The 16,668-nt window shown below is 41.8% G+C and overlaps 2 protein-coding genes across 4 annotated transcripts in view; one reads left to right on the plus strand and one right to left on the minus strand.

Moving 5' to 3' along the window:
* NF1 (neurofibromin 1) overlaps positions 1 to 16,668 on the plus strand; it is a 224,132-nt gene that overhangs the window by 142,355 nt on the left and 65,109 nt on the right. For all 3 annotated transcript variants that reach the window (XM_073664574.1, XM_073664575.1, XM_073664576.1), the window contains exons 32-35: positions 3,098 to 3,195; positions 11,078 to 11,224; positions 11,363 to 11,509; positions 11,608 to 11,718. In XM_073664574.1, coding sequence (XP_073520675.1) covers positions 3,098 to 3,195; positions 11,078 to 11,224; positions 11,363 to 11,509; positions 11,608 to 11,718 — 503 coding nt within the window. The remainder of the gene's footprint in view (positions 1 to 3,097; positions 3,196 to 11,077; positions 11,225 to 11,362; positions 11,510 to 11,607; positions 11,719 to 16,668) is intronic.
* Positions 14,264 to 16,653, minus strand: OMG (oligodendrocyte myelin glycoprotein). Its single transcript, XM_073664578.1, has 2 exons — positions 16,438 to 16,653; positions 14,264 to 16,101 (listed from the first exon to the last, which is right to left on the minus strand). The coding sequence occupies exon 2, from the start codon at positions 16,093 to 16,095 to the stop codon at positions 14,788 to 14,790; it is 1,308 nt and encodes a 435-aa protein (XP_073520679.1). The 5' UTR covers positions 16,096 to 16,101; positions 16,438 to 16,653; the 3' UTR covers positions 14,264 to 14,787.

Below are 16,668 nucleotides of genomic sequence, written 5' to 3' on the forward strand. Positions count from 1 at the left end.
ACTCTATTTGCCTTCGCAGCTGCTGCCTGACACTGGGCACTCCAATTTAATTTGCTGTTAACCAAGACGCCCAGGTCCTTCTCCATGTCAGATTTCCCCAACTGTTTCCCATTTAATATGTATGGGTGACTGCTGTTTTTCTTTCCCATGTGCATGACCTTACGTTTATCGGCATTGAACCCCATTTGCCATTTTTTTGGCCCAACTCCCCAATTTATCTAAATCCTCCTGTAACTGTGCCCTATCCTCATCTGTATTAACTACTTTACAAAGTTTAGTATCATCTGCAAATATTGCTATTATACTATGCAACCCTTCCACTAGATCATTAATAAATACATTAAATAATATAGGGCCCAAGACAGACCCTTGAGGCACCCTGCTAGTAACCCTGACACCCCCTGAGCTTACTCCATTGATAACCACCCTCTGCTTTCTATCACTCAGCCAGCTATTTACCCACTTGCACACATTATCCCCCAGACCAAGCATTCTCATTTTATATACCAACCTTTTGTGTGGCACGGTATCAAACGCTTTGGAGAAGTCAAGGTATACAACATCCACTGACTCTCCCCGGTCCAGCTGTGAGCTCACCTCCTCGTAGAAGGCGATCAGGTTTGTTTGGCAGGAGCGATCCCTCATGAATCTATGTTGATATGGAGTTAGACAGTTATTATCATTAAGATATTCTACAATAGCATCTCCAAGAAATCCTTCAAACAATTTACTCACAACAGACGTTAAGCTGACTGGTCTATAGTTCCCAGGGTCACTTTTAGACCCCTTTTTGAATATTGGTACCACATTTGCTTGGCGCCAGTCTAGTGGGACAGTCCCTGTCCATAAAGAGTGCTTGAATATAAGATACAGCGGTCTGTCTATCACATTACTTAATTCTTTTAGTACCCGGGGGTGTATGCCATCTGGGCCTGGTGACTTGTCTATTTTGATATTATTTAGGCGTTTCTGAACTTCCTCCTGGGTTAGGTGGGTGATATTTAGCGGAGGGTTTACTTTATCACTCTGCATTTCCTCCGATAAATTGTTTTCTTTTGTGAAAACAGTGGAGAAGAAGCTATTGAGTAGGTTTGCTTTACCCTCATCGCCCTCTATGATTTTACCCAGGTTATTTTTCAATGGGCCAACTCCATCAGTTTTAATCCTTTTACTGTTTATATAGTTAAAGAACAGTTTGGGATTCGTTTTACTTTCCTTGGCAATTAGTCTCTCTGTCTCCTCTTTTGCTATTCTTATTTGTTTCTTACAGATTTTGTTTTTTTCCCTATAAGATATTAGCGCTTCCTCGCTGCCTTCTTGTTTAAGTTTACTGAAAGCCCTTTTTTTGTTTTTCATTGCCCTCTTGACTTCCTTATTTAGCCACATTGGCTTCCTCCTATTCCTAGCCCTTTTATTCTCATAAGGTATGTACCTTCTACAGTGACTATGTAGGACTGTTTTGAAAATTTCCAATTTTCTATCCGTGCTCCTATTACTAAAGATACTATCCCAGTCTATAAGGTGAAGGGCATCTCTTAGCTGATCAAACTTTGCCCTCCTGAAGTTCAGTGTTTTTGTGACTCCCTTGCTGGGCACCCTACTGAAGCACATGTGGAATTGTATAATGTTGTGGTCACTATTTCCCAGGTGCCCCCCGACCTGCACCTCAGTTATTCTGTCTGGCCTGTTAGTTAATATTAAGTCTAAAAGGGCCGTCCCTCTAGTTGGTTCCTGCACAAGTTGTGACAAATAATTGTCTTTGATAATTGACAGAAACCTGTTTCCTTTCTGAGATCTACAGCTTTCGGTTTCCCAGTCTATATCGGGGTAGTTGAAGTCCCCCATAATAATCACCTCGTTATTTTTTGCTACTTCGTCTATTTGTCTCATTAATAGACTTTCCGTGGCTTCTGCTATATTTGGTGGTTTATAACAGACTCCTATGATAATTTTATTATTGTTTTTTGCCCCATGTATCTCCACCCATAAGGACTCGACCTCCTCATTTCCCTCCCATACATCCTCCCGTATTGTAGGCTTTAGACACGTCTTTACATATAGACAGACTCCACCCCCTTTCCGACTTCTTCGATCCCTTCTAAACAGACTGTAACCCTGTAAGTTAACTGCCCAGTCATAGCTTTCATCTAACCATGTCTCAGTTATTCCCACTATGTCATAGTTACCTGTAGATATTTCTGCTTCCAGTTCATCCATCTTGTTTGTCAGGCTCCTGGCATTTGCTAGCACGCAGTTTACACGATTTGTTTTTGTTCCAACCTTCTCCCTGTGGATTGTATTAGAAATTTTCTTACCTCCCTTCCAAGTATCTTGTCTTGGACCTTCTTTGTCTCACTTCATATCTTTCATTAGTATGTTCTCTGGTTTCATGTTCATGTCCGGCGTTTTTCTTCCCATCCCCTCTTCTTCTAGTTTAACGCCCTCCTGATGAGTGTTGCGAGTCTCCTGGCGAATGTGTGTTTCCCGGGTTTGTTTTACCCACAGCATGTTATCACAGCCCTTTGGGCGTGATAACCTGATTTGCAAGAGTCGGAGTCATCGCCAGCTCCTTGCAAAACTCGTGTGTGCGCGCTGCTTTATTCGCCCATGCGCACTGCGCCTCTAAAGCCGATAAGCGTACACCTGGCTTCAGAGGAACAATGATGTGGTGATGACTCTGGTTCTTGCAAATAATGTTATCACACCCACAGGGCCAACTAGTCTGGGGGAAAACGAAGCCCCATCAACTAGTCAAAGGCCTAATTAGCATATGAAACAAAAGTTAATAAAGTTTTGTTTTTTTTTTAAAAAAAAAATACCTGTCTCTAGGTGTTAAACACTATACATGACTGGTTAGGCAGGGTATTTAGCAACAAATAGTCTAATGCTGGTGGCTTGGAAGGCATGGGAGCCTGTCAGGTTTCCTAATATGTTTTAACTTGGTATGTTATTTGACAGTATTTGGGTATCTGATAGACAAATTAGATTGTGAGCCCCTTTGTGACTGGGATGAAAGGCACATAATTGGTGCGAAATAAACAGAAATTGTATATTGATGAAGCCAAAATATATCTACATTAATCATTTTATAATGCAGATTCTCCAAAGTATTGCCAATCACGTCCTGTTTACGAAAGAGGAGCACATGCGCCCATTTAATGACTTTGTAAAGAGCAACTTTGATGCTGCACGAAGGTAAGAGATTGTTTTCTACAATCGTTTCATTATGAAAGCTATAGTAAATAAATGCTCGTGTTCAGAACCACAGCCACGAACAGATTTTCTTTTTTTTAACATATAATCAGCACTTAGCTATTCTTTTTTACAAATTATATTTCTATTTACCCTCCCGCTTTCCTCTTAGCTTCGGCTTTGCATTCACCTTTGATGTACAGGCCATCTGAGATTTACAAACATCTGACTTGTGTACATCTCCTAGTTATGAACATTGTGTGTGTGTGTGTGTGTGTGTGTGTGTGTGTATGTATGTGTATATATATATATATATACATACATACATACATACATACACACACACACACACACACACACACACACACACACACACACACACACACACACACACACACATACAGTGGGTACAGAAAGTATTCAGACCCCTTTAAATTTTTCCCTCTGTTTCATTGCAGCCATTTGGTATATTCAAAAAAGTTCATTTTTTTCTCATTAAAGTACACTCTGCACCCCATCTTGATTGAAAAAAGCAAATGTAGAAATTTTTGCAAATTTATTAAAAAAGAAAAACTGAAATATCACATGGTCGTAAGTATTCAGACCCTTTGCTCAGTATTGAGTAGCCGCACCCTTTTGAGCTAGTACAGCCATGAGTCTTCTGGAATGATTCAACAAGTTTTTCACACCTGGATTTGGGGATCCTCTGCCATTCTTCCTTGCAGATCCTCTCCAGTTCCGTCAGGTTGGATGGTGAACGTTGGTGGACAGCCATTTTCAGGTCTCTCTAGAGATGCTCAATTGGGTTTAGGTCAGGGCTCTGGCTGGGCCAGTCAAGAATGGTCAGAGTTGTTCTGAAGCCACTCCTTTGTTATTTTAGCTGTGTGCTTAGGGTCATTGTTTTGTTGGAAGGTGAGCCTTCAGCCAAGTCTGAGGTCCAGAGCACTCTGGAAGAGGTTTTCATCCAGGATATCTCTGTACTTGGCCGCATTCATGTTTCCTTCAATTGCAACCAGTCGTCCTGTCCCTGCAGCTGAAAAACACCCCCATATCATGATGCTGCCACCAACATGTTTCACTGTTGGAATTGTATTGGGCAGGTGATGAGCAGGGCCTGGTTTTCTCCACACATACCGCTTAGAATTATCACCAAAAAGTTCTATCTTCATCTCATCAGACCAGAGAATCTTATTTCTCATAGTCTGGGAGTCCTTCATGTGTTTTTGAGCCAACTCTATGTGGGCTTTCATATGTCTTGCACTGAGGAGAGGATTCCGTCGGGTCATTCTGCCATAAAGGCCCGACTGGTGGAGGGCTGCAGTTATAGTTGACTTTGTGGAACTTTCTCCCATCTTCCTACTGCATCTCTGAAGCTCAGCCACAGTGATCTTGGGGTTATTCTTTACCTGTCTCACCAAGGCTCTTCTCCCATAATTGCTCAGTCCTATCAGTTTAATTAAACACAACTGGACTCCCAATGAAGGAGTAGAACCATCTCAAGGAGGATCACAAGGAAATGGACAGCAAGCTTCTTAAATATGAGTGCCTGAGCGAAGGGTCTGAATACTTATGACCATGTGATATTTTAGTTTTTCTTTTTTAATAAATTTGCAAAAATTTCTACATGTCTGTTTTTTTTCAGTCAAGATGGGGTGCAGAGTGTACATTCATGAGAAAAAATTTACTTTTTAGAATTTACCAAATGGCTGCAATAAAACCGTGAAAAATTTAAAGGGGCCTGAATACTTTCCGTACCCACAGTGTGTGTATGTATGTATGTATGTATGTATATATATATATATATATACACACATATACATATATATATATATATATACATATATATATATATATACATATATATATATATATATATATATATATATATATATATATATATATATATATATATACATATACACACACATAAAGCTGTAAAAAAAGAATAAAATAAAAAATAAATGTATACTTACCTTCTGGCGGCCTCGCTGCGCTCCTCCTTGCTTCCTGGCACTTCGCGATGGAATGAAGGACCTGCGCTGACGTCAGTCATGTGACGGGTCACGCGACGCTGACGTCGGCAGCTCCTTCAGTCTACCGCAGCCGGAACGGTGAAGCAAGACAGCGCGGGGCATTGGAGGGTAAAGTATATATTTATTTTTTTATTTTTAACCACTCTCTCGGGTCACACTATATAAATCCATGCTGTTTGCATGGATTTATATAGTGTGACCAAGTTGACAAGCACTTTCCAAGTGATGCTAAAATCGCTTGGAAAGCGCTTGTCAACCCGCATGCGGAAATGCAAGTGAAGAACGCTTCACATCTGCTTGTCCCTGGCAGGAAAACGCATGTGCAGTCCGCATGTACAATCCGCATGCGTTTTTTTCTGCCAGGGAGATGCAGAAACGCTCAGGAAAAAATCCTGAGCATTTCTGCATCGTGGGCACATAGCCTAAATGTCACTGCGTATGGTAAGGTCGTGATGTGAAGACGTGCTCAGTGACCTGTGAGACCTGGATGCAGCCGGAAGTTCTGGTCTATAGTGAAGAGGCCGGATATGCAGTATGCAGCACGCTACGGTGGAAGCAAGAAGAGATGGAGATGCAATGCTTGACTGCAGAAAGAAGAGGAACGAATGTCTGGCAGGGGGTGGCCAGAGAGAAGAGTATTTATTTTTTTAAACCAATAATGGCCTCTTTGGTTGCTTCTCTGCCTGCCATCCAGTCCTCTTCTTTCTACTGTAGTGCACCCACCTCTGGCCTCATCGTTATAGGCCAGGACTTCTGGCTGCTTCCAGGTCTGAGGTCACTGTGCATTGTAAGGTTATGATGCTGTGACTTGCAGTGACCTCCAAGGCCTGGACGCTGCTGGAAGTCCTGGCCTGTAATGAAGAGGCTGGAAAGAAGAGGACTGGTTGGCAGGCAGTGAGGCCGCCAAATAGGTCAGCGATGATTGTGTGTGTGTATTTTGTTTTTTGGTTTTTTTTTTAATCTGCCCTGTTCCATTTACAAATTCGGGTTAGGGTCAAACCTACAGAACCTATATAGGTTGTGACCCATGGACTGCCTGTATTCTGAAAATGACATTTACATAATGTTCACTCCATTACTGTTCTGAAATATAAGATGTGATCACGTACTTGTATTAACTGACAGTACATTTTAATGTAAGCATTACAATATCTGCACACAATGAGATACCTCACAGTGTCCTATTATCATACAACTTTCATGATCTTCTAATGAATTCACTACTTTAATTAAAATGTTGGATCTCAAAGGGCATGCGAGCTTGCTGCCCTTTCAATATCTCGAATATGAGCTCATGTGGAGCTTTATGAGCGCACACTGTTGGCTATTCCTGATGGTTATCCTGATGATACTGTTTTTCTTCTCGGCTCTTACATATTCTAGGTATGTTTTAAGTCTCAATTTGTTACTATATTTAAAGTGGATGTACATGTTGTATCCTTTTTGTTCACGGATACAACATGTACCCATTATATCATATGCTGCTATTCACATGGTAAGTCTATAGATCTGTGAAAAACACAGCACACATGGCGTTAATGTGCCAAGTGTGTGCTGTCAGTGATTAACATTGCAAAGTATGGGAGAAGCTTTGTATTTTGTTTCTTTATCCATCCATGAAAAACACTGATGACACACTGATGATAAAAACGGACACACAGATGACACCCTAATGCATAATACTGATTGACATCGGTATCTATTTTTCATGTGCGTGATCAGCAACAGCAGGGTCAGTGATCAGAGTAGTAGTGTCTGCTCCCGCAGTGTCCCCACCTGTAAGAATAAAATAATAAAATCCATGTACTCACCTCTCCTAGGTGTCCCGCTCTGTAATCCATGCAACCACTGCTGCAGAGGAGCCGGGGAGAATGAGCGGCCCCGGAGGCTGCGCTCAGTGAGTGACCGGACGATGCTACTGAGCTGCAGCTCCGGAGCTTGTCATTCTCCCCAGCTCCTCTGCTGCAGTGGTCGCATGGATTACAGCGGGGGACTCCTAGGACAGGTGAGTATATGGATTTTATTATTTTATTCTTATTTTTTACAGGTGGGGACACTGCGGGAGAAGACTACTACTACCCTCACCACTGTCCCTGCTGGTTCTAATCACATCGCTGGCAGAAACCATGATGAGGGTAGTGTTCAGCATCGGCGCGTGGAAACAGCGCTAACTGAAGCGCTGATTCCCAGACGCCATCCGTGTTATCCTGATGCAGCACACATTTGCCACATGTGTGACACGGATATCTCCAGTACCGGAGATATGCGGACGTGTGAAACCGGCCTTAATGTGTGCAGTGGCTGCATAGATCCCAACCCACATACCACATTTGATGTCCTCAGCCAATCATTGGCATCAACGGTATGGGTTGTTGACCATTGATTGACATCAGACATCAAAGTATTGTACATGTGAAAACCGTAAACCCAGGGGTAGACACACCATAGGTGAAACCTGTGCAGTCACAGAGGGACCCAAAAAGTAAGGAGGCTCATTTCCATCACCAAAGCAGGAGGAATTGTTGGTTATGACGAGTTGTTGGACTGCAAAGAGTCCATAATTGCTCAGGGGCCGTTTTCTGTCTATCTGCCAGTGCTTTAACCCAAATATGCCCATACTTATCAAAATACTTAATAAAAAAAAAAAAAAAAAAAGTTTGGGAGGAGTAGATATCAAAGTTTTTTTTTTACCATGTTGCCTATTAAGTGCATATGATTTCTATGCCACTGTTTTCCCTGTAGAAATGTGTACGCGGTCACACTTACTTTATTCTTTATTGGCAGTTTGCTGGGGACTCCAGCAAGTTGATCTTCGGTGATCAGTCCAGTGTAAGGTGAAGTAGTCTAGGGACTCATTCAGATGTCGGTGATTTTTCTCATACACAAAAAAAGCTGACTGATTTTCATCAGTGGTTTGGATCAGATTTTCATCAGTGGTCAGTGTGTCTGTTTTTGTCATCAGAGCTTCATTAGTTTTTCTCGTATGGAAAAAACTGAAAAAGGTTTCTCAAACTTCCCATAGCAAATCGTTGGTGACAAACCAACACGAATGACACATGGATGGCATCATAGTGGTGTGTGACACATAGACTTACAATGGCGAATTTGTTCTGTGACTCGGATCAAAATCTGTCATTTCCGTGTTTTAGTACCAACTACCCAGTCAGCAAAAATTCTCGTACATATGAACAGCCACATAAACTATGATAGGTACAAGTTCCAGCTGTGAAAAACACATCTTGAATTTGTACATGAAACACTGATATGAATGACTCTTCACAAAAAAAGCTTTCCTCAATAGGATGGTCCATTTCAGAAAGAGGCAGATATAGAAATAAAAATGCATTTTTTTCAAATTATATTATAGCCCCTTAAAAACAAGTGTCACCATTTTTTTGAATTTCTTAATGATTTTTATTATGATTATTTTTATTCATTACAGTATAACAGAAACTGTTCTAATATTTATTTTTTTACCTTTTACTCAGCCGATTGGTCCTGCCATTTTTATTTGCTGGTGTGTAAGTGGCAGAGCATGACACTTAGAGCAAATACGGCAGGCACAGGAGATTAGTGTCAACTGCCTGCAATCTTCTATGCTTGCGGCTTCCTCGGCTGTTAACTGTGCATGCACCCTGATCAGAGTGGAGTAGTCATTTCATTGCCAGCTGCAACGTTTGGATCACAGTAATTACCCGTGAGCACAGTTCGAGACACCAAAACTTCTTCAGTGACTTCATCCAGCGCTGAGACAAGCGTTGAGACTTCATCGTTCTTTTGCGCAGATGAGTTTCTGCTAATGAAGTAACAGTGACTCGCCTGTGCAGAAGAACCATGAAGCCATTGCCCATAGAAGGGAGGATTAGGTGAGTATAAAGGTGCGATTTCAGGTCACAGGCGCGGGATTCCAGGACCAGAAATGCATGTCACAGTCCAGTGTGACACTGATGGGAGGGGGGTGCTATTCACATGAAGACGGGAAGCGGAGATTTCTTCCAGGCACCTCACGCCCCGTAGCCTGGAAGTAGTCATTAGCATAACAGAATAAAAGACGATGTCTGCACATCAAGACCTCAGATATGGGCATACTGGTAAGACTAGTTTAACCATTATATAACCTGTTTGCCCATATTAATAGGTAAAAATGGCCCAGGGGTGACAAATTCCCTTTAAAACCACAAAAAAAAATATTTTTCATATTTTTTTACCGTTAAAAATGTTTTTCCTAAAATAAATAAATACATTTTGAAAATGTATTAAAAAAGAAAAACTGAAATATCACATGGTCGTAAGTATTCAGACCCTTTGCTCAGTGTAGAAGCACCCTTTTGAGCTGGTACAGCCATGAGTCGTCTTGGGAATGATGCAACAAGTTTTTCACACCTGGATTTGGGGATCCTCTGCCATTCTTCCTTGCAGATCCTCTCCAGTTCCGTCAGGTTGGATGGTGAACGTTGGTGGACAGCCATTTTCAGGTCTTTCTAGAGATGCTCAATTGGGTTTAAGTCAGGGCTCTGGCTTGGCCAGTCAAGAATGGTCAGAGTTGTTCTGAAGCCACTCCTTTGTTATTTTAGCTGTGTGCTTAGGGTCATTGTCTTGTTGGAAGATGAACCTTCAGCCAAGTCTGAGGTCCAGAGCACTCTGGAAGAGGTTTTCAACCACGATATCTCTGTACTTGGCCACATTCATGTTTCCTTCAATTGCAACCAGTCGTCCTGTCCCTGCAGCTGAAAAACACCCCCATAGCATGATGCTTCCACCACCATGTTTCACTGTTGCGATTGTATTGGGCAGGTGATGAGCAGTGCCTTGTTTTCCCAACACATACCGCTTAGAATTATCACCAAAAAGTTCTATCTTCGTCTCATCAGACCAGAGAATCTTATTTCTCATAGTCTGTGAGTCCTTCATATGTTTTTGAGCAAACTCTGTGGGCTTTCATATGTCTTGCACTGAGGAGAGGCTTCCGTCGGGCCACTCTGCCATAAAGGCCCGACTGGTGGAGTGCTGCAGTGATAGTTGACTTTGTGGAACTTTCCCCATCTGCCTACTGCATCTCTGGAGCTCAGCCACAGTGATCTTGGGGTTCTTCTTTACCTCTCACACCAAGGCTCTTCTCCCGCGATTGCTCAGTTTGCCTGGACGGCCAGGTCTAGGAAGACTTATGGTGGTCTCAAACTTCTTCCATTTAAGGATTATGGAGGCCACTGTGCTCTTAGTGCCTTGCCACAATTCTGTCTCTGAGCTCATTGGGCAGTTCCTTTGAGCTCATGATTCTCATTTGGTCTGACATGCACTATGGGCTGTGACGTCTTATATAGACAGTTGTGTGCCTTTCCAAATCAAGTCCTATCAGTTTCATTAAACACAGCTGGATTCCAATGAAGGAGTAGAACAAGCTCAAGGAGGATCACAAGGAAATGGACAGCATGTGGCTTAAATATGAGTGTCTGAGCAAAGGGTCTGAATACTTATGACCATGTGATGTTTCAGTTTTTCTTTTTTAATACATTTGCTAAAATTTCTACATTTCTGTTTTTTTCAGTAAAGATGGGGTGCAGAGTGCACTTTAATGAGAAAAAGTGAACTTTTTAGACTGAACCAAATGGCTGCAATAAAACAAAGAGCGAAAATTTTAAAGGGGTCTGAATACTTTCCGTACCCACTGTGTGTGTGTGTATGTATGTATATGTGTGTGTGTGTGTGTATACAATGTGTGTGTGTGTGTATATATATATATATATATATATATATATATCATTAATACTTAAATTCTTGACACATTCCAACATAAAATGTTTCACTAATCAACACAACATATTCTCATCATTATTATTTATCTTTTTACATAGGTTTTTCTTTGACATTGCAAATAATTGCCCTCCAAGTGACACAGTTAATCACAGCCTCTCTTTCATTACGGATGGAAATGTACTTGCCTTACATCGGTTGCTCTGGAACAATCAAGAGAAGATTGGACAATACCTTTCTAGTAACCGGTATGCAGACAGATATGTATTCTTTTACAAGTTGCATGGATTGAGTGATCCGGGTTATATTTTGGCTTTGGCATGATATATGCGTTTTAATTGTATCATGGTTTACAGCAAATACATTTTTGATTTCTACTTTTGAAGGGATCATAAAGCTGTTGGTAGACGACCATTTGACAAAATGGCAACTTTACTTGCCTATCTTGGACCCCCAGAACACAAACCAGTTGCTGACACACATTGGTCAAGTCTGAATCTCACAAGCTCAAAGTTTGAAGAATTTATGACCAGGTATCAGACCTATTCCTTTATCATCTATTGAAATGAGTAACATTTCTAGTTCCTGCTAGTTGGGCTTAAGTGAATGCCAATGTTTTTCTGTTCTATAGGCACCAGGTACACGAGAAAGAAGAATTTAAAGCATTAAAAACTCTAAACATATTTTACCAAGCAGGGACATCAAAAGCTGGGAATCCAGTTTTTTACTACATTGCAAGGCGGTAAGTAAAATATATGCAGACACCAAAAGAAAACTTTGTTGCCTTACCTTCTATATATGACCACTGCACCATGTGAGACCACCTTATCACGCTGTACCATGAGGGCATTGGTTAGTGGCAAGATAAAGTGGCCTCTGTGCCATATTACTGTGAAACTTTTTGTGTTAAACATATTTTATTTCTCTGCCGCTTGTAGCAAAGTTTCTAATAAAGGTCTTGTAAATAGCACCAAGACAATGGGAGAGATTAATCAAGGTTGCCTCATTTGTGTTTAAACAGTTTCTGATCTTTATCCACAAAAGTCGAATTATCTGTATCATTTTCAGACAAGTTGAGAAGTGTTTGCACTGTAAGTAGATATAAAGTGGGCTGCAAAATCCTTAATGGATTATTCCAGTACTGTAAACTTGTTAAGTTTCGGGGTTTCCATAGGTCTATTATTATTTTGATTGTATCAGTTTATACTGTGGTTATGTTGTGGAATTACAAATTTCAGAGTATTAGAAGTAGTGTCTGTATTCACTTGCAGGTTTTGTTCACTCTTAATGAATGCTATATCCAAAAAATTACTGACAATATTAGGTTTGAATTTACACTGATCAGCCATGAAGAGAGGCAGATATATACAGATGGAGTTTTTAGTAAGTGCTTAGAGGTTGTCCACTACTTTATCATTGATGACCTATCCTTCCAATTCTAATCAATAGGAGACAGATATGCAGTATCCTTCCACGGCCACTCTCAGAAGATGGAGCAGCTCCGCATCTGAGCAGTTACGTCCTGCGGATCTGAAAACACAGAGAACAAATGATCGGCAGGTGGGGGGGCCATGTGTCGGACCCCTCCGATCAGACATTGATGACCTATCCTAAGGATAGGTCATCAATGATAAAGTAGTGGGCAACCTCTTTAACTCCCTCATTGCTTTAAGGGAACTTGTCACCAGTTTTTTCCCCATATAAAGTAGGGCCAGTACCTGTAAGCCCTTATATGCTGCATTCTAGAATTCTATATATATGTCCTCAATTTGCTCTACATAACACAAAAAAGAGCTTTTATTATACTCCCCTATGACGCGGTCCAATCCGATGGGTGTAGCTGGTCTTGGGCGCCTCGTCTCTTCTTGTGATCACCGCCCCCTCCTTCTGTGCTTAGAGTGGATGACTCTTCCTACTTCACCTGCATAGTGTCCTCCATCGCGCTTCTGCGCAGGTGTACTTCACTCTGCCCTGCCAATGGCAGAGCAAAGCATTGTAGTGCTCATGCGCCGGTGCTCTTCGACCTTTCCCTGCACATGCGCATTACAGTCCTTTGCTCTGCTCTTGGCAGGGCAGAGAGAACTGCGCCTGCACATGTGCGTGATGGAGGACAATGTGTGGATGATGTAGGACGTGTCATCCACACGAAGCAGAGAAGGAGGACAGTGATCACAAAGAGAGGAGGCGCTGGATCAAGACCAGAGACTCCTTTTGGGCCTCTCTTAGGGGAGTATAATAAAAGCTATTTTTTTAGGTTATGCAGAGTGTGTTAGAAATCAAGACCCGGCGACACCCATCGGACAGGACTACCCGATAGATGAGTATAATAAAAGCTATTTTTTTGTGTTATGAAGTGTCCATTGGGGACATATGTAGAGCATTCTAGTAAGCTATAACGGATGACTTACAGGTGCTGGCCCTACTTTATATGGGAAAAACCTGGTCTCCACTTCCCTTTAATTTACGGTTACTTTTAGTACTGCTGTTTAATGTCTCCCATGTTGCTGCCTCTTTTTAGGGTATGCTGTCAAGCGATAAAAGAGCAAGAATCCCTAATGTCTGCATGCTGTGCATAGGAGACATCATAGCAACTAGGTTTCACCCACTAGTTCAGCGACAACTGAAAATTAGAGAGAGGGCTTTCGGAGTGTAATCTAGTAAATAATTTAGGATGCAAGTCATATAGTGGCCAGAAATTGTTCTTCCTTATGCACACACACTGGCTTATTCACCTGAAAAGTCAGGTATGCTTTACATTTTCTTTGATTTCTTTTTTAGTACATTTTCTACCATTCTCAGAATGGACAGGGCAATCCACTATTGTGGGGTGGGGAAAGGGAGATGTAATGTACAGGCCAATGTACCAGTGTGTGGGGGGTGGTAATGGACAGGGCAATGCGCCAGTGTGTGTGGGGTGGTAATGGACAGGCCAATGTATCAGTGTGTGGGGGGTGGTAATGGACAGGGCAATGCACCAGTGTGTGTGGGGTGGTAATGGACAGGGCAATGCACCAGTGTGTGTGGGGTAATGTGCACAATGATCTACCAGTGTGGGTGAGGGGGGAATGTACTGGGCAGTCCACAAATGAAGGAAATGTATAAGGCGACCTGCAAGTTTGTATGGGAGAGGAATGTACAAGGGGGGTGTACAGGGCAATCTGCCAGTGTGGGAAGGAATGTACAGAGCAGTCCACCTGTGTGTGTGGGGGGGGGAGATGTACAGGGCAATCTGCCAGTGTGGGAAGGAATGTACAGAGCAGTCCACCAGTGTGGGGGGGATGTACAGGGCAATCTGCCAGTGTGGGAAGGAATGTACAGAGCAGTCCACCTGTGTGGGGGGGATGTACAGGGCAATCTGCCAGTGTGGGAAGGAATGTACAGAGCAGTCCACCTGTGTGGTGCATGTTACACAGTTTGAGAACCTAGGGTCTAAAGTGTCTACCTTTTATCACATACAACCAGCCTACTTATTATCTAAGATAGAGCCCATACTGATAATCGTATTAACTGTATTATAAATAATATATTTACAGTACATATAAAAGTGTGTTAAAGAAGAAAATTCCAATTCAGCAGTTACTACATTCATCTGCAGTTTAATAAAATAGCTCTTGGTTAATTGTGTGGGCATACATAACATCAGCAGCGATCAGAGGTTTGGTGCATTGACATTCACCGTCTCATTCAGTACTCAAGCAAAGCTGGATTTACAAATTTGACATCTTTGAGTTGGATACTACAATGCTACAATTTAGTTTCAGGCTTGTAAAAAAAGACATTATTCTTACGTTACCCTGTTTAAATCATGCCCTTATACATTCCCAAGCATGAAAGGAGTGAATAAAAAGGGAATTGTAAGGAATGCAGCTGTCTGTGCTGCAGAGGAAGGGACATCATTGAGTTTAACTGTTGTGCTATGTACCCTTTCAGTTGTGCTTGGCATAGCCACCTCCGGACCATTATTTGGTACATCATTATCTGTGCTCAGTATTACATTTGATATACCATTATCAGTGCTCAGGGTCACAGTGGGGCTGTACATTTCAATTTCCTCAACTTCATTTGAGCTTAGGAAATTATCCATCTCTTTTCCAAAATTGTTAAAATCTAAATGAATCATCCCATCTGCAGAACCCTCATCTGTGAACTGAGAGTCTTCTGTGCTTGTCAGCAATATATGGTCTGTGGTAATCAATGGGGAGGTCGGGAGAGCCTCAGAGAACTGAACCTTTTTGTACAATTTTATTTCCTGCACCTCAAGAAAATGAGACTGGGTTGTTGCAAGTGATGGAATTTCATCAGTCGTTGCCTTATTTGTTGCTTCATATGGGGTTAATAGGAGTTCAGTAATCTGTTCCCTGGTGATGTTCGCACAAGGATTGAGATTCTTCTTTGCATTAACCCATTGGATCAGATAGTCCATGTTCTCTGTGTCCTCACAGGACCATGGATTATTGTGGAGAGTGACTTCTTTTATATGTATCATTTGGTCAAAAGCATTGTTTGGTATATAGGTAAATCTGTTATTGTGCAGGTACAGGGTTTGAAGTTTAGGCATTCTTACCAGAGTTCCAGGTAGGATCTGAGTTATAGAGTTGTGGGATAAGTCAATGGTCAGTACATTGCTTGGCATGTTGGTGGGAACAGTCCAGAGCTGATTGTGGCTGAGGTTCAGCAACTGCAGACTAATCAGTGTATTATTAATAAAGATTGTCCTCTGCAGACTGTTCTTGGAGATGTCTAGCACCTTCAGGTTCCACTGGTAAGCCGTGTCCAGCTTATGAAGCATTGTGATGTTGTTGTGTGCGGCATACACTTCCCACAGAGATCTCGGCAAGTGAGACGGCAGGCTCCTCAGCAAGTTGTGCGAGAGATCAAGTGCTCTTAAATTGGTGAACCGAGTCAATTGATGGTCTAAATTAGTCAAGTAATTGTGAGACAAATTTAGCTGTGTGATATTGTCTTGGAGTCCATGTGGCAATGCAGTAAGACTGCTGCCAGAGCAGTCCACATTTCTGTTCCTTATAGAGCAGGCACACGTCAAGGGACAGAGGCAGAAAATATTTGGTACAGAGAATAGCATAATCAGGAGTCCTGGGAAGGGTGTTCGATATCCCATCCTTGCCTGTAATGACATTAAAATCAGCCTCTTTTATCATGGACCCCTCAAATATTGTACTAAGCAATATGAGAAAATTGGCTTTTAATGTGCCCTTATTGATGATGTAGTTACTAATCTTTATTTTTACATTTTGCTTTTATAGGTACTAGACAAGCTAAAAATTGTGCATGTGTGTGTACATAGTGTGTGTATATATTATGCGTAGCAATAAATTTTCCTTGAGATGCTACTGTCCTGAAGCACATGTGCCTAAGGTAACTGCAGCAAATAGTACAGTAATTGCTTGCATGCACATTACGTCCCATGACCTTTATCAGCGAAGTCATAAATAAGACTTACCACTTGGTTTTCCCATCCAGAATCAATACATAGTTAATGTAGCCAGTTATAAAGTGGTGGCAGGCATTTCTCCAGCTGTCCTCTATAGCTGCTTGCTGCTTGTGCCTTTTAGCTGCATGGTGCGGCTGTTTGCGGGATCTCTGCATACATCTGATCAGCTATTCGGAGGACTGCAGAACTGCTGCTAGTGCTGACTCCCAATTTATTGGAAGCGTATCACAGCCAATCCAG

The sequence above is a fragment of the Phyllobates terribilis genome, unplaced genomic scaffold, assembly GCF_046119375.1.
Source record: "Phyllobates terribilis strain yellow unplaced genomic scaffold, ASM4611937v1 Scaffold_2__4_contigs__length_985480577, whole genome shotgun sequence".
Classification (NCBI taxonomy): domain Eukaryota; kingdom Metazoa; phylum Chordata; class Amphibia; order Anura; family Dendrobatidae; genus Phyllobates; species Phyllobates terribilis.